This window comes from Phycodurus eques, chromosome 9 (genome assembly GCF_024500275.1).
Source record: "Phycodurus eques isolate BA_2022a chromosome 9, UOR_Pequ_1.1, whole genome shotgun sequence".
Classification (NCBI taxonomy): Eukaryota; Metazoa; Chordata; class Actinopteri; order Syngnathiformes; family Syngnathidae; genus Phycodurus; species Phycodurus eques.
The window spans coordinates 18,900,683-18,916,956 of NC_084533.1; the positions used below are offsets into that span (position 1 = coordinate 18,900,683).

Consider the following 16,274-nt stretch of genomic DNA (forward strand, 5'->3'; position numbering starts at 1 on the left):
GTAGACAGAGAAAAAAGTCACACACAAGAAGGAGAGAGCAGAGGAATGGAGGAGAGAGACAAATGGGCAAAACAAGTGTGAAGGAGAGTGAAAGGGGAGTGAGGGATGGGAACTCCTGAGCCATTAAAACAAATTTAAGGCTGAGACTGAGGATATTTGCATATTTGGAGGTGTTTTAGGGGTCGATTTACTCTGACAGACATGAGATGGTAAAATGTTTTTTTTTACCACCCTCAACCGCCCACTTAAAAGTTTGTAATTCTATTGTCGTTTAAGTCTGTATGTTTTTGTGTATGATTGTGTGACCGTTTACATTTATTTCTGTACTATTGTGTATTATACACAATATTATATTAGATACAGTACCTATACCGTATATACCTAAGGATTAAAGGGACATGAGCATGGAATGAAGTGTAAAGAAAGCGTGGAGGTGTTCACATGCACATGATGAGATTCATGTACAATTAGTATTTAGACAATGGCCACTTTGATGAGTTTGCCTTGACACTCAATAGTGGTTTTTGAATAATACTTTAATTGGTAATCTCATTGTTGTAGAGTTGGTCACGGTAATGGAATGTGATTGTCACATCCACTATTCACTGACCTACATTTCATTGTCACAACTGCCACTCACTCTCTCTTTACGTCCCACTTGGTGTCTAACTAATCTGAAAAATGAGTTATGTTATAGACATACAGGATTAAGTGAAGCAGGGACAGGTGCCATGTTACAATCCCCTCTGGCGATCATCAACTACCATGACGAAAAAGACAACCAGCCACACACTGCATACATTATATAGGCAACAGTATTACCAAAAATAGATGGCAATGGCAATTGATGTAATATTGGCTTTTCTCCCTTTGGCAGTTATAGCTTCTATTGTTCTGGGAAGACTTGCATTTACAATTTTGGAATGTTCGTGGCAATTATTGTTCATTCATTCAGAAGAACATTTGTGAGATCAGATGTCACTGATGTTGGGTGACTCTTGGATGACTACCTTCAATTTAGTTCATGGCAAAAGGTATTTAACGGGGTTAAGGTCAGGGTTCTGTGGAAGAGCTTCACCACCCATCCCAAATCATTTTCAATTATGGATCCTGCTTTATGTCAAACAGGAACACTAAATGGCCTTCCACAAATGTTTCAAAGTCAGAATAATAGAAATTTGTAAATTTCTTGATAAGATTAGCATGATGATTAAGGTGAAAATAATAAACTCTGGAGTGATCAATTCTGGCTGCCCATGTGATGCAGTTCAGTACTTAGGAGATATCACAGACAAATATGTAGGAAATGCATAAACCCATGTTAATGTGTGTGAACATACTACATATGCTTACCAGGGGAACTTTGGAGTCATTGAATTTGATAGCAATGTCTCTGCCTTCTGGAGACATTCTGACAAAGGACTCTCCATTCAAAGCCTTCTGACCACAGCCTGTCTGGACTTTTAAAAGTAATTTTATCAGTGGCTCCTATAGCAGTTAGAACCTTTTTAGCAAAGGCCAGTGGGTTTCTTAGAGCTGCATCAGTTGACCAAAATAGAAAAGTGAAAACAAAGAGAAACTGGACCAATCAATACGAACCCCAATGAGGCATGAAGCAGCTGGCTGAAAGAAGGTACAAGTGAGGAACACACACACACACACACACACACACACACACGCGCCCACACAAAGGCATATACATGCACCCACAAACAAATACACATCATATCATCATCGACATCTCAAACATTCAATAAGCAATACACAACAAAATACAATTGGACTCACAAGCTCAAAAACACGAGTTCCTTGTTCCAGTTTTTTCAAACAATTTTCAAAGCTGCAGCACATGTATTCATGCATGATTCATCCAGGCCCTGGTGGGCTGACTTGTGATGTTGACGAGTCTTTGTGTGAGTGTCTGGCGAGAGCGCTGGCAAGCTCCTGCGTAAGTGTGCTCACTGTATATGTGTTTTATTGTTTTACCGGCATTCAATAAACTGCTGAAAAGTGTGTCTGCGACTATGGCTCTCCTTTCCCATATGAGGACATTACACAAAGTAAGCATACTGTGAAAGCCAATAAGAAAGGAAACTTGAAGAAAAAAAAGAAAAAAACAAACAAACGTGATAGGCCTGTAGCTGGTGAACAATGCAGATGAAAACGGCAGAACATACTGTACATAATAACAACCCCACAGTGACACTTCACTTTGCTGCTGTTATTACTGTACAGTATAATGTTGTCACAATCTAATGAATGTCCTCAGTAGATTAATTGCTTTGAGGTTTTGCGCCATACTGGTGTGAGTGGTATATCCACGCCTTCAATCTCACACTGCACTTCATTGGGACCTCCACAAAACAACCTCAATACTACATCCCTTGAGTATGAAGAAATGTATTGTATGCATGCACAGGATGTATTCATGTTAGACAGCCAGTTATATAAAACAATTGGTTTCCTTCTTCCTCCCAACAACTCGAATGTGCATTATTTGAGCCACAATCCACACAGTGTTGCATGCACACCAATTGGTTGTTTTCTAACACTGTAGCTACCCAGCACAATATGTACAGCAGCAGGTATCAAACAAGGCCACACCACTGTTTATTACCTCTTGAGCTGTCACATGTGTCAGATAAGCTAGCTACAAGTGTTACATCTGTGCCATCTGGAGTGATTTATTATCCTCGCAAAATAAGATTCAATACCAATTTGTAATCTTTTGTTGTACCTGCTAAAATTCTATTTGATTTTTCACTTCTTCCAAACCATTGTCCTCTATGAGTATGGATTTATTATTTATTTTGCTGTATAAAACGAGCTTCAGGAGGAAGCATTTGCAAACCATGACCTACCTATTTTAAGATTTAAGTTTGTTTCAGAGGAAATGTCTTGCAGGTCAAATGTGTAATGAGGGAATTACTGCAGATGTTAATGGGCCTTACGTTGGCATGTGCCTCAGGACACTGCTGCAACTTATTAACTTGTTAACCCAGTGGTTAATAACAAAGACTACTTACCATAATTCAAGCTAAGAAGCTTGGGGATTTGCGAAAGCCTAGGCCTACTTATATTATATTGTGGTATCTCGACTTACAAGCGTTCCAGTTTACATGTTTATACAGTGCTATTTTCTTTATTATGAACATGAAAACAAAATGTTTTTTTTTTTTTTTTTGAAGGGTGGAATGAATTCAGGCTTTTCCATTCATTTCAAAAGGGAAAGTTCATTAGAGATACGAGTGATTTCAGGTACAAGTGTGGTTAAATTAAACTCGTTAGTAAGACACCTCTGTATGAAAGAGAAAATCTTGACATATGGGTTCATCCAACAGCTATGGAGCAGCACATAAAGGGAATGATATGATATGGTCTCGGCAACAATCGAGGGCTTGCACTTTGGGTGGGTGGTCAAATTGAAGAAGGAGTCTGACAAAGTTTGGCCTGCATGTGGAAGTTAAATAATAGCTGATAAAAAGCTTGTCCTTCGGCCTAACTTAGGTAACTACTTACATTATACCCAATTAAAGTACTGTACAGGCACTTTAATATAAGGTTGCCTGTACATAATAATAATCTCAGCTATAGTTAAATGTATGTGATACCTTATTGTTGTCTTTTACCTATGGCATGGTTAACCCATGTTTATCAGTTTAAGACCCAGTAGGACACAGGAAATTAATTGTCTAAAATGTATAGACTGTATTGGGGCAGGCAAAATTATAAGATGTAATAATGATTTTTAATGTATGAAAATAATTCTTTCTTTTTTTTTAGGTCACAAAAAAGGCAGGTATTTTTCAATGTATTTTTTGTTTGTTTGTTTCTCAAGTTGAGTTACGGTATCACAGCAAAGTCAATAAAGTAAGGATACATATATTCTTGGCAATTAAACTCAATAAAACTTGTGAATTCAGACTGTACACACACACCCTATAAAATTGGACATTGAACCAAGATTGACCTTTGGGAATAATGTTTATGTTTGGGGGGACCACACACATTTGTGACTGGAATGTGTTTCAAGATTATTTGATCACAGCGAGCTGTTGTGTAACTAATTCATTGACGAGCCTCTTTTATATATAACGTCACATCTCAGCCTCCGGTCATATATGATTCAATATATAATAGCAAATTGTTTGATTGTGAAATCAGTTGTGTGGAATTAAGTGAGGCGCAGCATACCCTGATTAGCTTTTCTGACACAAAAGGGCATGAAGGTTTTACAGAGGCAGAACTCAAATGGGGCTTAAACAATAAAATGAGTGACTGGTGGTGGTGTCATCACATCTATCCTTCAACATTATAGATGCAATCTGAACCTGTCCTCTAGCTCTCCTTAAATGCCCCATCATAATGCCCGCTCCTCATATCTGATGGCCGTGCTGTGCTTAATAACAAGTTAACTCCGCAGGATGGAGGTGCACTGGGAAATGAACAAATTAACAAAGCAATTCACAGTCTCTGCAGCACTGTGGGGGTCTGCGAGGAGAAAGAGAGGGTAGTAAAGACAGAGGAACACTGTGTCACCTACTGAAAACACGGGGCATGTGCTGCAATAACTTAAAAACAGTAATATCTGCATTCATATATTGCCCCATTCACTCTCTAATTGGACACCTTAATCAGAAATATACTGGATTATTATTGCTTCATTATTGGCTGGGTTATTCTCCAAATTAATTAAGTCACAGATTATAACTTCAGCCGGGACGGTGACCGACTGGTTAGCACATCTGCCTCACAGTTCTGGGGGAATGGGGTTCAATCCCTGGCCCCGCCTGTGTGGAGTTTACATGTTCTCCCCGTGCCTGCGTGGGTTTTCTCCGGGCAGTCTGATTTCCTCCCACATCCCCAAAACATGCATGGTAGGTTGATTGAAGACTCTAAATTGCCCGTAGGTGTGAATGTGAGTGAAAATGGTTGTTTGTTTCTATGTGCCCTGCAATTGGCTGTCGACCAGTTCTGAGTGTACTCCGCCTCCTGCCCAGAGATACCTGGGATAGGCTCCAGCAGCCCGTGACCCTGGTGAGTATAAGTGGTAAAGAAAATGGATGAATGGATTATCAGACTTCAATGACTCACGTGAGATTAGTTTTGTTTACTTGTGTCCAACCAATTATTTTCATTCAGATAATTTCCAACATGGTACAGTGAATGAGTGGTTAGCAGATCCACCTCAAAGTTCTGAGGTTGGTGTTCTGAGTATGGGCTCAAGCCTTCCTATGTGGCGTTTGCATGTTCTCCTCATGCTTGTGTGGGTTTTCTCCGGGTATAGGATATACCTTGGGCTGGTCAACAACCAATTGCAACATGCATTAGCTTGAGTGGCACACACAACAACAGGGTGGTGGTCGTGTTGTTTTGGTGATGACATACCGGTACTACCGCATGCCTACATGGCATATCTACCACATGCTCAGGCCCTCCATTTTCAGCATTTACTCTGTAACTTTAACCGTGGTGTTTTTAAATATCTCCATTTTGAGGCCCGTGTTTTTGTTTACATTATCCATGGCACAAGTTAGTTATGTTCTATTTTTGTAGCCACGTCTTCATGTTTGAAAAAAAGCACGTCATGATTTTTTATTTATTTTTTTTGCCATGTAGAAAGACATATCCCCTCTCATGCCCTAAAACAATGAAATATTTTTTTTCAGAAGTTCAGTTTCCTGCCGAGATGATGCTTTTCTTCTCTCTCTTTCTCGCTGTCTCTCTGGAAAAAAAGAAATCATGTTTCCCAGGAGTATTTCCCTTTGTGTTGTTAAGTTTACACAGTGCGCTTTGCTGTTTGTTAGACTATCCCTGCGTTGTTTGCTGCAAAGAGGTAATTTCAGGCATGGTAAGACTACAGTGACAAACATCTAATCCTAAACTCAATTAATTTAGAAAATAAATATAAATTGTTGCAATGCAAAACTGGTGGCTGGGCCGGCACCCAATGGGGCCCGGCCCCATTGTTTGCATAGGGGTCGGGTGCAATGTGAGCTGGGTGGTGGCCGGAAGCGGTTACCTTGGCGATCTGATCCCCGGCTACAAAAGATGGGTCTAGGAACTTGGAATGTCACCTCTCTGGCAGGGAAGGAGCCTGAGCTGGTGTGTGAGGTCTTGACATTCCAATTAGATATAGTCGGGCTCGCCTCCACACACGGCTTGGGTTCTGGTACCAGTCCTCTTGAGTTGCCCACGGTGAGAGGCGCCGAGCAGGTGTGGGTATACTTCTTCCCCCCCGGCTCAGCGCCTGTACGTTGGGGTTCACCCCAGTGGACGAGAGGGGAGCCTCCCTCCGCCTTTAGGTGGGGGGACGGGTCCTGACTGTTGTTTGTGCATATGCACCAAACAGTAGTTCAGTGTAACCACCCTTTTTGGAGTCTTTGGAGGGGGTGCTGGAGAGCGCTCCCGCTGGGGACTCCATCATTCTGCTGGGGGACTTCAATGCTCATGTGCTGCTGAAAAGATTGTCGGTACCCCCTACCCACCCTTGAGGACTTGCACGCTTCCAGAACTAAGATAAGCGCGTGCAAAATCCTCTCGGACCCTCCAGATCCTGGTCACCTGCTCTTCCAGCTCCTTCGTTCAGGTAGGCGCTACTGATCAATGCAAACTAGAACTAGCAGACATTCCAACACCTTCTTCCCTTTTGCAATCAAGTTCTTAAACAGTTAACTTACAATTCCATTGCAACATGCTACCAATTTTTTGTCTTGAGTTTGTTGTCACATTTCTGTCGGGCCAATTATACATTACTCGTGCACTCACTGTAGTTGTCTCGCCACGCTGCACTATTTGCATATCTTTTGTTGACCAATACTGGCCACTCATCTGCCAGAGTAGCATCTGCCCCACTTGCACATTGACTGAGGAGTATCTGGAACATTTGCACAATCAACATTGTCCCAGATTATCGAGCTACTAGTCACTTTAAACTGCACACACTCCTTGAAGTCTCGGCGCCCTTTGCACAATGGTCATTGCACCGCAATATTGCTATATTAGTCATTCAAACTGCTCTAAGTGCTAGAGGACTTTTTGCACAATTGTCAAAAAAAATTAATAAAATAAAAACAATTGTACCAGCATTACCAGATAACTAGCAACCCTTTATTGCTCAATGACTGTTTTTCTCAATGTCTTTATATCTCAAAAGTGTTCTCTGTCAATTGACTGTCTGTTGTTGTACTAGAGCGGCTCCAACTACCGGAGACAAATTTATTGTGTGTTTTTTTGGACATACTTGGCAAATAAGGATGATTCTGATTAATTAATTGATTGAAATGATGGAATCATTATGTAATGAACAAACCTAATCATGTGGTTGCCTGTGTCTCGACCTCTCAAATTTAACAAAGACATTATGACATGACCACTTTAATCTTGTATTTTAAATTTTTTTTCTTTTTCCTATCCATCTAAATGTAGTTGCTATGGTAATGGCAACACTGAGATCAATCATTGTCAAGCAGGAGTGGAGCATGACACCAATTAAAAGGTTATGTTGTCTCCTCGTCATCACTCACACTCCTCACTAATGCACTAATTACCAGGTCTGGGACATTAATGGGATAGCATGGTGCAGCCAGGGGATTAATCTGCATGGCTTTGGCTGTGTGTGATTAATGTGAACCCCCCAACCACCCCTGACATCCTGAGTATGACTTTTGAGCGACACCACATGAAGGGATTGAATGGGTGGAGGGTTGGGATATATGCACTTGGAGACCATGGTCTGGCGTCGAGGCTGGCCTCTATGATGCATTTTTATTGTGCTGTTTCATTCACGAGTATATACACAAATAATATTCTTGCGAGAGAGTGATATCAGATGGTTGCTGAGATGCCTTTTGGTATGTTTGGAATTTTTATGGCCTCCTCTTTGAACCATCACCTCTTTACGGTGGACCTCAGATTCAGGAGGAGTCATGTGGTTTTCAATGTGAGAGAGCGAGGTGGACCTCAGATTCAGGAGGAGTCATGTGGTTTTTGATGTGTGTGTGTGTGTGTGTGTGTGTTTGTGTGTGTGTGTGTGTGTGTGTGTGAGAGAGAGAGAGAGAGAGAGAGAGAGAGAGAGAGAGAGAGAGAGAGAGAGAGAGAGTGAGAGAGAGAGAGAGCGAGAGAGAAAGCGAGAGATAGATAGAGAGAGAGAGCTATGGGAGTTAACATTTTACAACTGAATTTGTGCATCTATTCATCATAGAATAATAACCAGTTTTGTGTGCTTTGGTCCAATGACTCCAATGCAATTTAGAATTTCCCACAGATTCGGAATACATTATTTGCTGTGTTTAAATCCATTTTACACATCTTATTGCTACAACATTCTGGTTGTGTATAATGGCCTTTGTAGTAGTTTGCATTGATTATATTTCAAATTTATTTTGTAATAGAACGGCTCCTTTGGTGATTGTTTTTTAAATTAATGGCAAAAATAAAAGAAAACACAACACCGAGAACTCGTTCCTCTCAACTTAACAAGTGATATTATTCCAAATTGCATCAGCCTCATCATCATAATTATCATCAGCATCATCATCATTGTTATCATATTTTAAACAGAATGAACTCTGAAAATGTATGAAAAATGTGATATGTATTTTGGTTTTGTTGAAATTATTTAAAACGTGGAAAAGTCTGAAGGGTACAAATAATCTAATTTTACTCTGAATCTGGATGGAGCGCAAAATAAAAACAAATATCCATTTGTCCAAATCCTACGTTTGTACAGAATTACAGCAAAATTAGAAAATGTTTTTAACATACCAAAAACATACTTGTTAGATTAAGTAAAAATTGTTGTCCAATGGAAGAGGAACTCACCAATGACATATGTGAGCAGCAGAGCCAGGGTAAGAGTGAGAAGTGATGCAGATAATGCTGTGCACTTCCAGTTGCAGCAGCGATGAGGCTTGTTGAAGGTAAACAGTGGTCTGGTCACACTGCTGCGAGGCAGGGGCCTGGGCGGAGGCGAATACACTGTCCCAGTGGTCAAGGGGTAACCTTGCCCCGCACCTGACAGCAGGGCCGATGAGCCTGAGCCTTGCTTGAATAGGAAGTGTCTAAAATAGAGAAACACAATGTTGCATTTATTTCAAATAATTGAATATTAATGATCCTGTAATTGTAGCTGAAGCTCCATTGCTAGACAAGTACTGAGTATGTGTTTATACAATGTATAATGCAATAGCCCATTTTTTAACCTGTTCAATAATAATAATTAAAAAAAAATATTTAATTGACCTCTTGTCCTTGTTTTTACCTTGGATACTGATGATGTTGTGACAGTAAACTGTGCTTTGATAGCATCTGTCACTGACAGATTTTTTATCAGATCTACATAGGGTGGTAATTAAGATTGCTGCGCGAGTGGCCTTAAGATGTACATTATACTAAAATGGTTTCCCTTGGAGAATATAAGAAACTAACACATGTCGAAGTAGGCTCACGACTACTAAAAACACACAAGACATTTCTGTTACTATATAGCAGGATAGACAATACACATGTACACTTGGTATAATGTACAAGAACGGGGTATGGTACATAAATGTACTGGAGTTAACCAAAGAACAGTGATTCAGTAATAGTGATTGAAACTATACAATTCTGAGGAAGCATGCCTGTGAATGTTCTCATTCATCCAGGTCATTTTATTGTCAAAACATTGAATCGATCGCAACTGGACTGCTCTGGTTGTCTTCGACGTTTCGCTTGTCATCCGAGCTGGCTTCATCAGTTTGTGCAACAAGGCTAGTTAGAACAGCATTAGCCTAGATTTGGTGGGAAAAGAAAAAAAAAGTAATAATGGAGGCACTAATGCAATGATTCAGCAAGTACTGTATGTACAGAGGTAAGTGAAAATTAGGGAGTTTTGTAATGCCATGTCTGTTTGTATTTACTGTATCTTAAGTATATGGTACAGGTGGCACAGATGAATATGATCCAATACAAATTTAATTATTGTTATGAATCTAACAATGTTTTTAATGATGGTTTTAGTTTGCAGAGTTCTGGTAATCTACTGCATCATATTGTTAAACAGTATGGCAGCACATGGTTAACACAATTGCCTCACAGTGCTATGGTCTGGGTTCAAATCTTGGCTCCGTCCTTCCTGTGTGGAGTTTGCATGACCTCCCCGTGTGTTTTGGTGGGTTTTCTCCAGGTACTCCAGCTTCCTCCCACATTGCTAAAACAAGGAGGTTAGGTTGATTGAAGACTCTAAATTGCCCACAGGTGTGAATGTGTGTTTGAATGATGATTTGTCAGTGCGTCCTGCGGTTGACTGCCGACCAGTCAAATACAAATTAAGCATTATTTTCTTTGTGAAGGTTTTTTTTTCAACTCTTGTTATTGCAGATCATTAGATGTACATTAGATGTATAATGTGTATATCCATAACATCAGGATCATATTACCAGTGACATCATCCTAAACTTTGCACAGAGATGGCTACATTGGTTGGTAAAATACTATATTACCACTGACACCTTATTTATGAGTTGCTGTTGGTTTGAGATGTAAAGTCTATGTCCCACAAACTACCCGCCACCTTTGGGACCAATGTTTGTGTCCTTCCAAATAAGACTGTAACATGAAACTGGAAACAGGCATGGTTATTGTGAGGCAAATATAGGACAGCGTTTAAGTACGTCTTTAAAAGAAAAGCAAATGCATCATATTTTCTCAGGTATCGAGTATCTGAGTCACATTTTGACTATGCAAATCTGCTCTTGGTTGGATTCACACTCTGGAGAATGCTTGACTGAAACCTCTTTAAAGGGCTTGTGTCTGAGGTAGGGGACATTTTTTAATAACGGCTAAAGGACAGCTAAGAATTCAGACATGCAGGTTCTACATCAATCCTCCTTTGAAGCACTTTAAATCTTTTATAACCCACATCTTTGGGTGCATATGTATGTGCGTGTGTGTGTTTTTGATCAAAGACATCTCTTAAATTAGCAAGCAATAATCCATCAAAGATTTATCTGAAAAGTTTCCGTTACAAAATAAATGTGGTACCTCAACATTGGGATTCCCCTTGTATTATATAATTAGTTCCATAAGAAATTCAAGATTGGGCGGAATAAAAGAATATGTGACCAGTAAAACGCAGACATCATTTGGTTGGTGTACTGAAAAGAATTCCATCCATCCATCCCTTTTTCTGTACTGCTTATCCTCACAAGGGTCGCTTATCCCAGCTATCTTCGGGCGAGAGGTGGGGTACCCCTGAACTGGTCGCCAGCCAATCGCGGAGCACATATAAACAAACAACCATTCACACTCACATTAACACCTACGAGGAATTTGGACTCTTCAATCAACAACCTACCATGGGATGTGGGATGAAACCGAAGTACCCAGAGAAAACCCACGCAGGCACGAGGAAGAACATGAACTCCACACAGGCGAGGGCGGGATTTTAACCTCGGTCCTCAGAACTGTGAGGCAGATATGCTAACCAGTCGTACACCGTGCCGCCGAAAACAATTCTAAAGTTGGAAATACCTACAAAAAAGGATCACCCATATTTGGTATATGTTATATTTCAACAAAATACTAAATTCCCCCCAAAATAATTTAACTTAGCACTTCCAAACAACACGCCTGATCAGATATTAATTTTTCTGGTACAACATCATGAGTAGCCTCTGATTCCAGTCGGTATGAAATGGATTATGATTAACTAACCACAATAGAATTATGGACAGTTATTACTATTATTTTTTAATGTTTTAATTGTCATTAAGTCTGCTGTTATTTGAAAAGCAGTTGTCTTTTGGATTTTCCCATTGTTCGTAGCTTATTGTAACATCAAAGAAGAAGAAGAAGAAGATGCAACCCATAGAAAAAGAAGAGGACGCGACTCAGATAGTTAAAATGATGATTACGTCAGGCTATGTTTTTACTTATGTTTCTGCTAGTGCCGTGGCAAGGCAAAAGGCAGCCCAGATGATGATGTTTTTCACCTACAAAGAAGACAAGGGCAAAAGTGTGGTAGTATTTCACTTTTTATAGGACAGCGGATGGAAAATTAATCCAAGATAATTACCCTTCATGCAGAGAATGCAGGAAAAGGACGTGGACAATACTCATTACTCACACAAAATTTGTACAGCAATGCTTTAAGCAAATTATATCACTGTTGTCTTAGTAAAGTAAAAGGTAAAAAAGTTATTGATGCATGTTTCTGTATTTCTTTGGTAAACATTTATTAGCAATACTTTGAAAATACTGACAAACGTGATAATTCAACATTTCAAGGCTACGAACAGCTTGCAGTTTTTTGTTTTTTTTTCAGCTTGCAGTTTTTTTTTTAATTGTTGCTTATGTACAAATTAAGGTTATGTCACTTCCGTAGGGACTAAACACTGTCGTAAATTGAGGGTCCCCTTATAACTTTAAGAAGAAATGTTCATAGAATTTCATCTCTAGATTCCATTACTAACGATTGTTTTATAAGAACACTTAGGATAGCAGATGAAGATAAAATGAAGTGCAATTAATTGTTTCACTGATTCTAAATTTTTTCAGGATAATGGAGGCAAGGACTACAAGCCAAGGTGTGAACTGAGGAAGCATGAATATAAGGAATGGGGAACTATCCAATTTGAAAAAGTGGATCTTGGCAGACAAATAGGAAGTACGGTATAAGCAGCTTTTGCAGTGTTCTCTTACTAGACTCCAATTTGAAAGTGAACTCCCGTAAGTCTGTTGGTGATGGGGATACTAATGTGACACCTCCTCATTATCCATCCATCCATTGTCAACACCGCTTATCCTGGTTAGGGTCGCGGGGGGCTGGAGCCTATCCCAGCTGACTTTGGGCGAAAGGCTGACTACACCCTGAACTGGTCGCCAGTCAGTCGCAGGGCACATATAGACAAGGACAACCATTCGCACTCACATTCACACCGTCACTGAGTGGGAACTGATCCCACGCTGCCCGCACCAAAGTCAGGCGAGTGCACCACTACACCATCAGTGACCCTCCTCATTATTATTATTATTATTATATATTTGTTTTCTTTGCAAAATGTGTGTATGTTCTTTTGCCAGAAAATATCCTCATCCATTGCCCTAGGTTACTTCATGCTCTATTGACATTAATAGTAGTTGACGGTGTGCAATGCACACAGCTTTGCCTGACTGTGTTCCCTTCAAGCGGCAGAGGGTGTGGGGTCACAGGCTGCTGGTGGGTCTCCGAATGGTCCTCAGAGGACAGGTCATTAATGTCGAGCCAGACAGCAGAATGATAGCATTGAAGGACACCAAGCTGCCACATAGGCCACTCTATTCCTTCATTCGCAACCGCATGTTGCCAAATTACGTTTGTTTTGCAAGAAATGTTATGATTTAAAATAAAAAAAAGTGAAATTTAGTAAAAACACGTCAATCTGAAAAGTAGAGGTTTACAAAGGTTAAACATGTTTTTTCTGCATGAAGGATTTGTGCCATGAAAGAAAACGTGGCACAATTATTCTGTAGTGCCTGAATCAAAGACAAATTTGGTCCTTCATGATGGCACGATGTCAGACTACTGCCATAAAATCTTGCCGTATCTCAGTCAGACAGTGGTAACACGGCACGACGTGTTCCGATACCAACGCAACCTGTTGTAGTGACTCTGAGCCAGTTGCCAAAAGACTTCCCCACAACTTGATCAGCTGCTTTTTTCCAAGCGGCCCTGCTGTGCGAGACAACCACGAGAAGACGCCTACTGGACCATAACCTGATTATCAACTTCCCGTCAAATCGTGATTCCCGTCTTCAGAAAGACTCCTTTCCTTCTTTTGAAGATAGGGACCAAACTGGGACAGCTCGACAGTGGAACGCAAATACAGCGATTAACTATTTGCTTAATATTCAAACATGCATGCAAGGCGCCACCCACTGGCGTTTGATAGTATTGCAACCCGTGAACTTCCATTCAAAGTTGTTTTTTAAACTGAAGACAAAATGTCCGTTTTGATATTGCATGAACTTGGCAGAAACTATTCCAAAGGTATGCCTTGATGTCTGTGTCAGTGTGTCAACTTTACTGTTGCAGCTGCGAGACATTGAGAACTGTTTGTCTGGATTTGAAGCCAAGCAGCATGAAATGTGTCATAAGCAGTTGATTTGCCAAGACTAAAGTTTAAACAGTCATTCTGTATGTTTTATCTATGAGTAAAGAGTACAAAGTTGTGAGTATTTTATATTAAGATGTGATTTTTACACCACTTTTATGGCAAAGTTCACAGACTAAATTTGAGTCGATAGGCGTGGTCTTGCCTGATCCTCCGTCCTCTTAGGGACGCCCCCTGCCTCTTCCTCCTCTTTTTTTTGGTCTTGCCGTTTCTTGTGTCCTGCTTTGTTACTGCTCTGGCCTATCAGCTCCCCAGCTATGGGGTGGCCATCGGCAACCTCTCCCCCTCCCCTTTTCTTTGCTCGAACACGCGGTTCAGGCAAGGAAAACCTGGGATGGAGACTTGGCTTCCTAGCCTACGTGGGTCACTGCTAGGCGATCAGGGCAGTTGCTGCTAAAAGCACCAGATACGCTTCCAGCCAAGCGTGATCGCTCTGAAATTGCTAGTGAGTCCCTCAAAAGGCAGGAAGAGAAATGGTCGCAATCTCCCGCAGAGCGCGTGCAGAACAACTTCTTTCCCTTTTTCTGCCTGTTTTTGTTTTTATTTTTGTGCATCTTTTTCGTCAACCAATCCTACCTCCTCACCTCCTAAGACGTGCGCAGAAAGACCACTCCCAAAGACCAGCTGATCTACATTCGTGAGTAACACAACAGTGGTTGCCAGACTGCACAAGATTAGTGCCTTATAATTTGGGGTAAAATACTATACTTGTACTTTATCCAAACGGCAAATATACGCTACACCGCCTTTTACCACTGGGCTTTATCTTCTCAAATCAAACACTGTCGAGGAGGTGTGACCAGAAAACTTGTCACCTTTCACCACAACCGGATACAACCGTTTCCATGGCGACAACATCGCTGCGGAAATGTTGAAAACAAAAACAACAAAAAGAGGGAAAAAAAAGCACCGGGTGCTTCGGGTGCTTCGGAGAGGATGTTTTGAGTTGTACTATTTAAGGATTGCTTGATGTATGTTCACATACTTTTAATACAATACGACTCGCAAACAGGCAACAAAACATTATGTAGCCTAAAAAGCTAGTGCTAGCACTAACGTTTGTACGTAAACATGCAGGCGTTCGTCGTGCGCTAAAGCTTCGGTCAACATTGGTTTGTGTGCGTTAATAAATGATGACAACGGCGACCAAGTATGTTGACAACGGCAAACAGGAGGCGACGCGCCAGTCACAGTACCCAATCCTAATGGTCGACGTCAAGGTGCACTGTCGGAGAGTTGTCATTGTTATTGTTATTTTATAATCAAAGATGCTAGACTTTTAATTTTGTCGTCATAGGACTATCGTAGGGCCTAATCGTTGATCATGGATTATGTCACACTACAAGAAATTTTGTCGTCCCCGACATAATATGATGGTCCCAATCTGGGAAATCGCCACTATCGGGGCTAAAATCCTGTCATCTGATTTAGTTAATAAGCTAATTACAGGACAATTAAAAAATTAAATACAAGGGCGTGAGAAATACTCAAAAGGGAAAGCATGTGTTATTTATTTATTTACACTGATAAGATTACAATTATTTACATAGACAAACAAACAGCATTCATTTACATTAGGAAAGCACTATAAAGCTGTCAAAGAGTCTTCATATAATTTGGCTGTCAAACTCAAGACAATTGACATCCATCCTTTACTGTCGGCCTCCCTTGCTCTGCCCATCCACCCATCCAGAATTGGTTGAAGGGTGGGAGTCAGATGGGGGACACAGAGGCTGCACATGAAGCTTCCGCACACCCAAAGGGTCAATGCTAGTTCAAGTCTAAAATCAGATAAACCTGGGATACACACAGACCTGCAGAAAACAAGCATACACAAAGATATGACAGATACAGATGGACATTTCACTGCTTTGGGGCCAATCCACAGGTGAGATCCACTTTGGTCCTTCTGTTTTTTTATTTGTTGTTTTTTTTTTGTTTTCTGAGAAAGGATTTGCTCAAAAACAGGATCCAGATGATGATGATGTATCTAAAATCTTCATGTGTGTTACTTTTAAAACGTTTCACAATCTTCCCAGTTCACTGGGCTTGATCATCTCAGACAATATCTAGAGGCAATGCTCAGGAAGCTCGAAATTCATACTGGGGAGCAAATTTCCCCTGAGACAGGAAGTAAAT

At 40.6% G+C, this 16,274-nt stretch overlaps 1 protein-coding gene across 1 annotated transcript in view; it reads right to left on the reverse strand.

Annotated features, from left to right (window-relative positions):
- The window catches only part of tenm1 (teneurin transmembrane protein 1), a 228,295-nt gene that overhangs the window by 143,291 nt on the left and 68,730 nt on the right, over positions 1-16,274 (reverse strand). Inside the window, 1 exon segment of the mRNA XM_061685196.1 lies at positions 8,824-9,062. Within this exon segment, the coding sequence (XP_061541180.1) occupies positions 8,824-9,062 (239 nt within the window).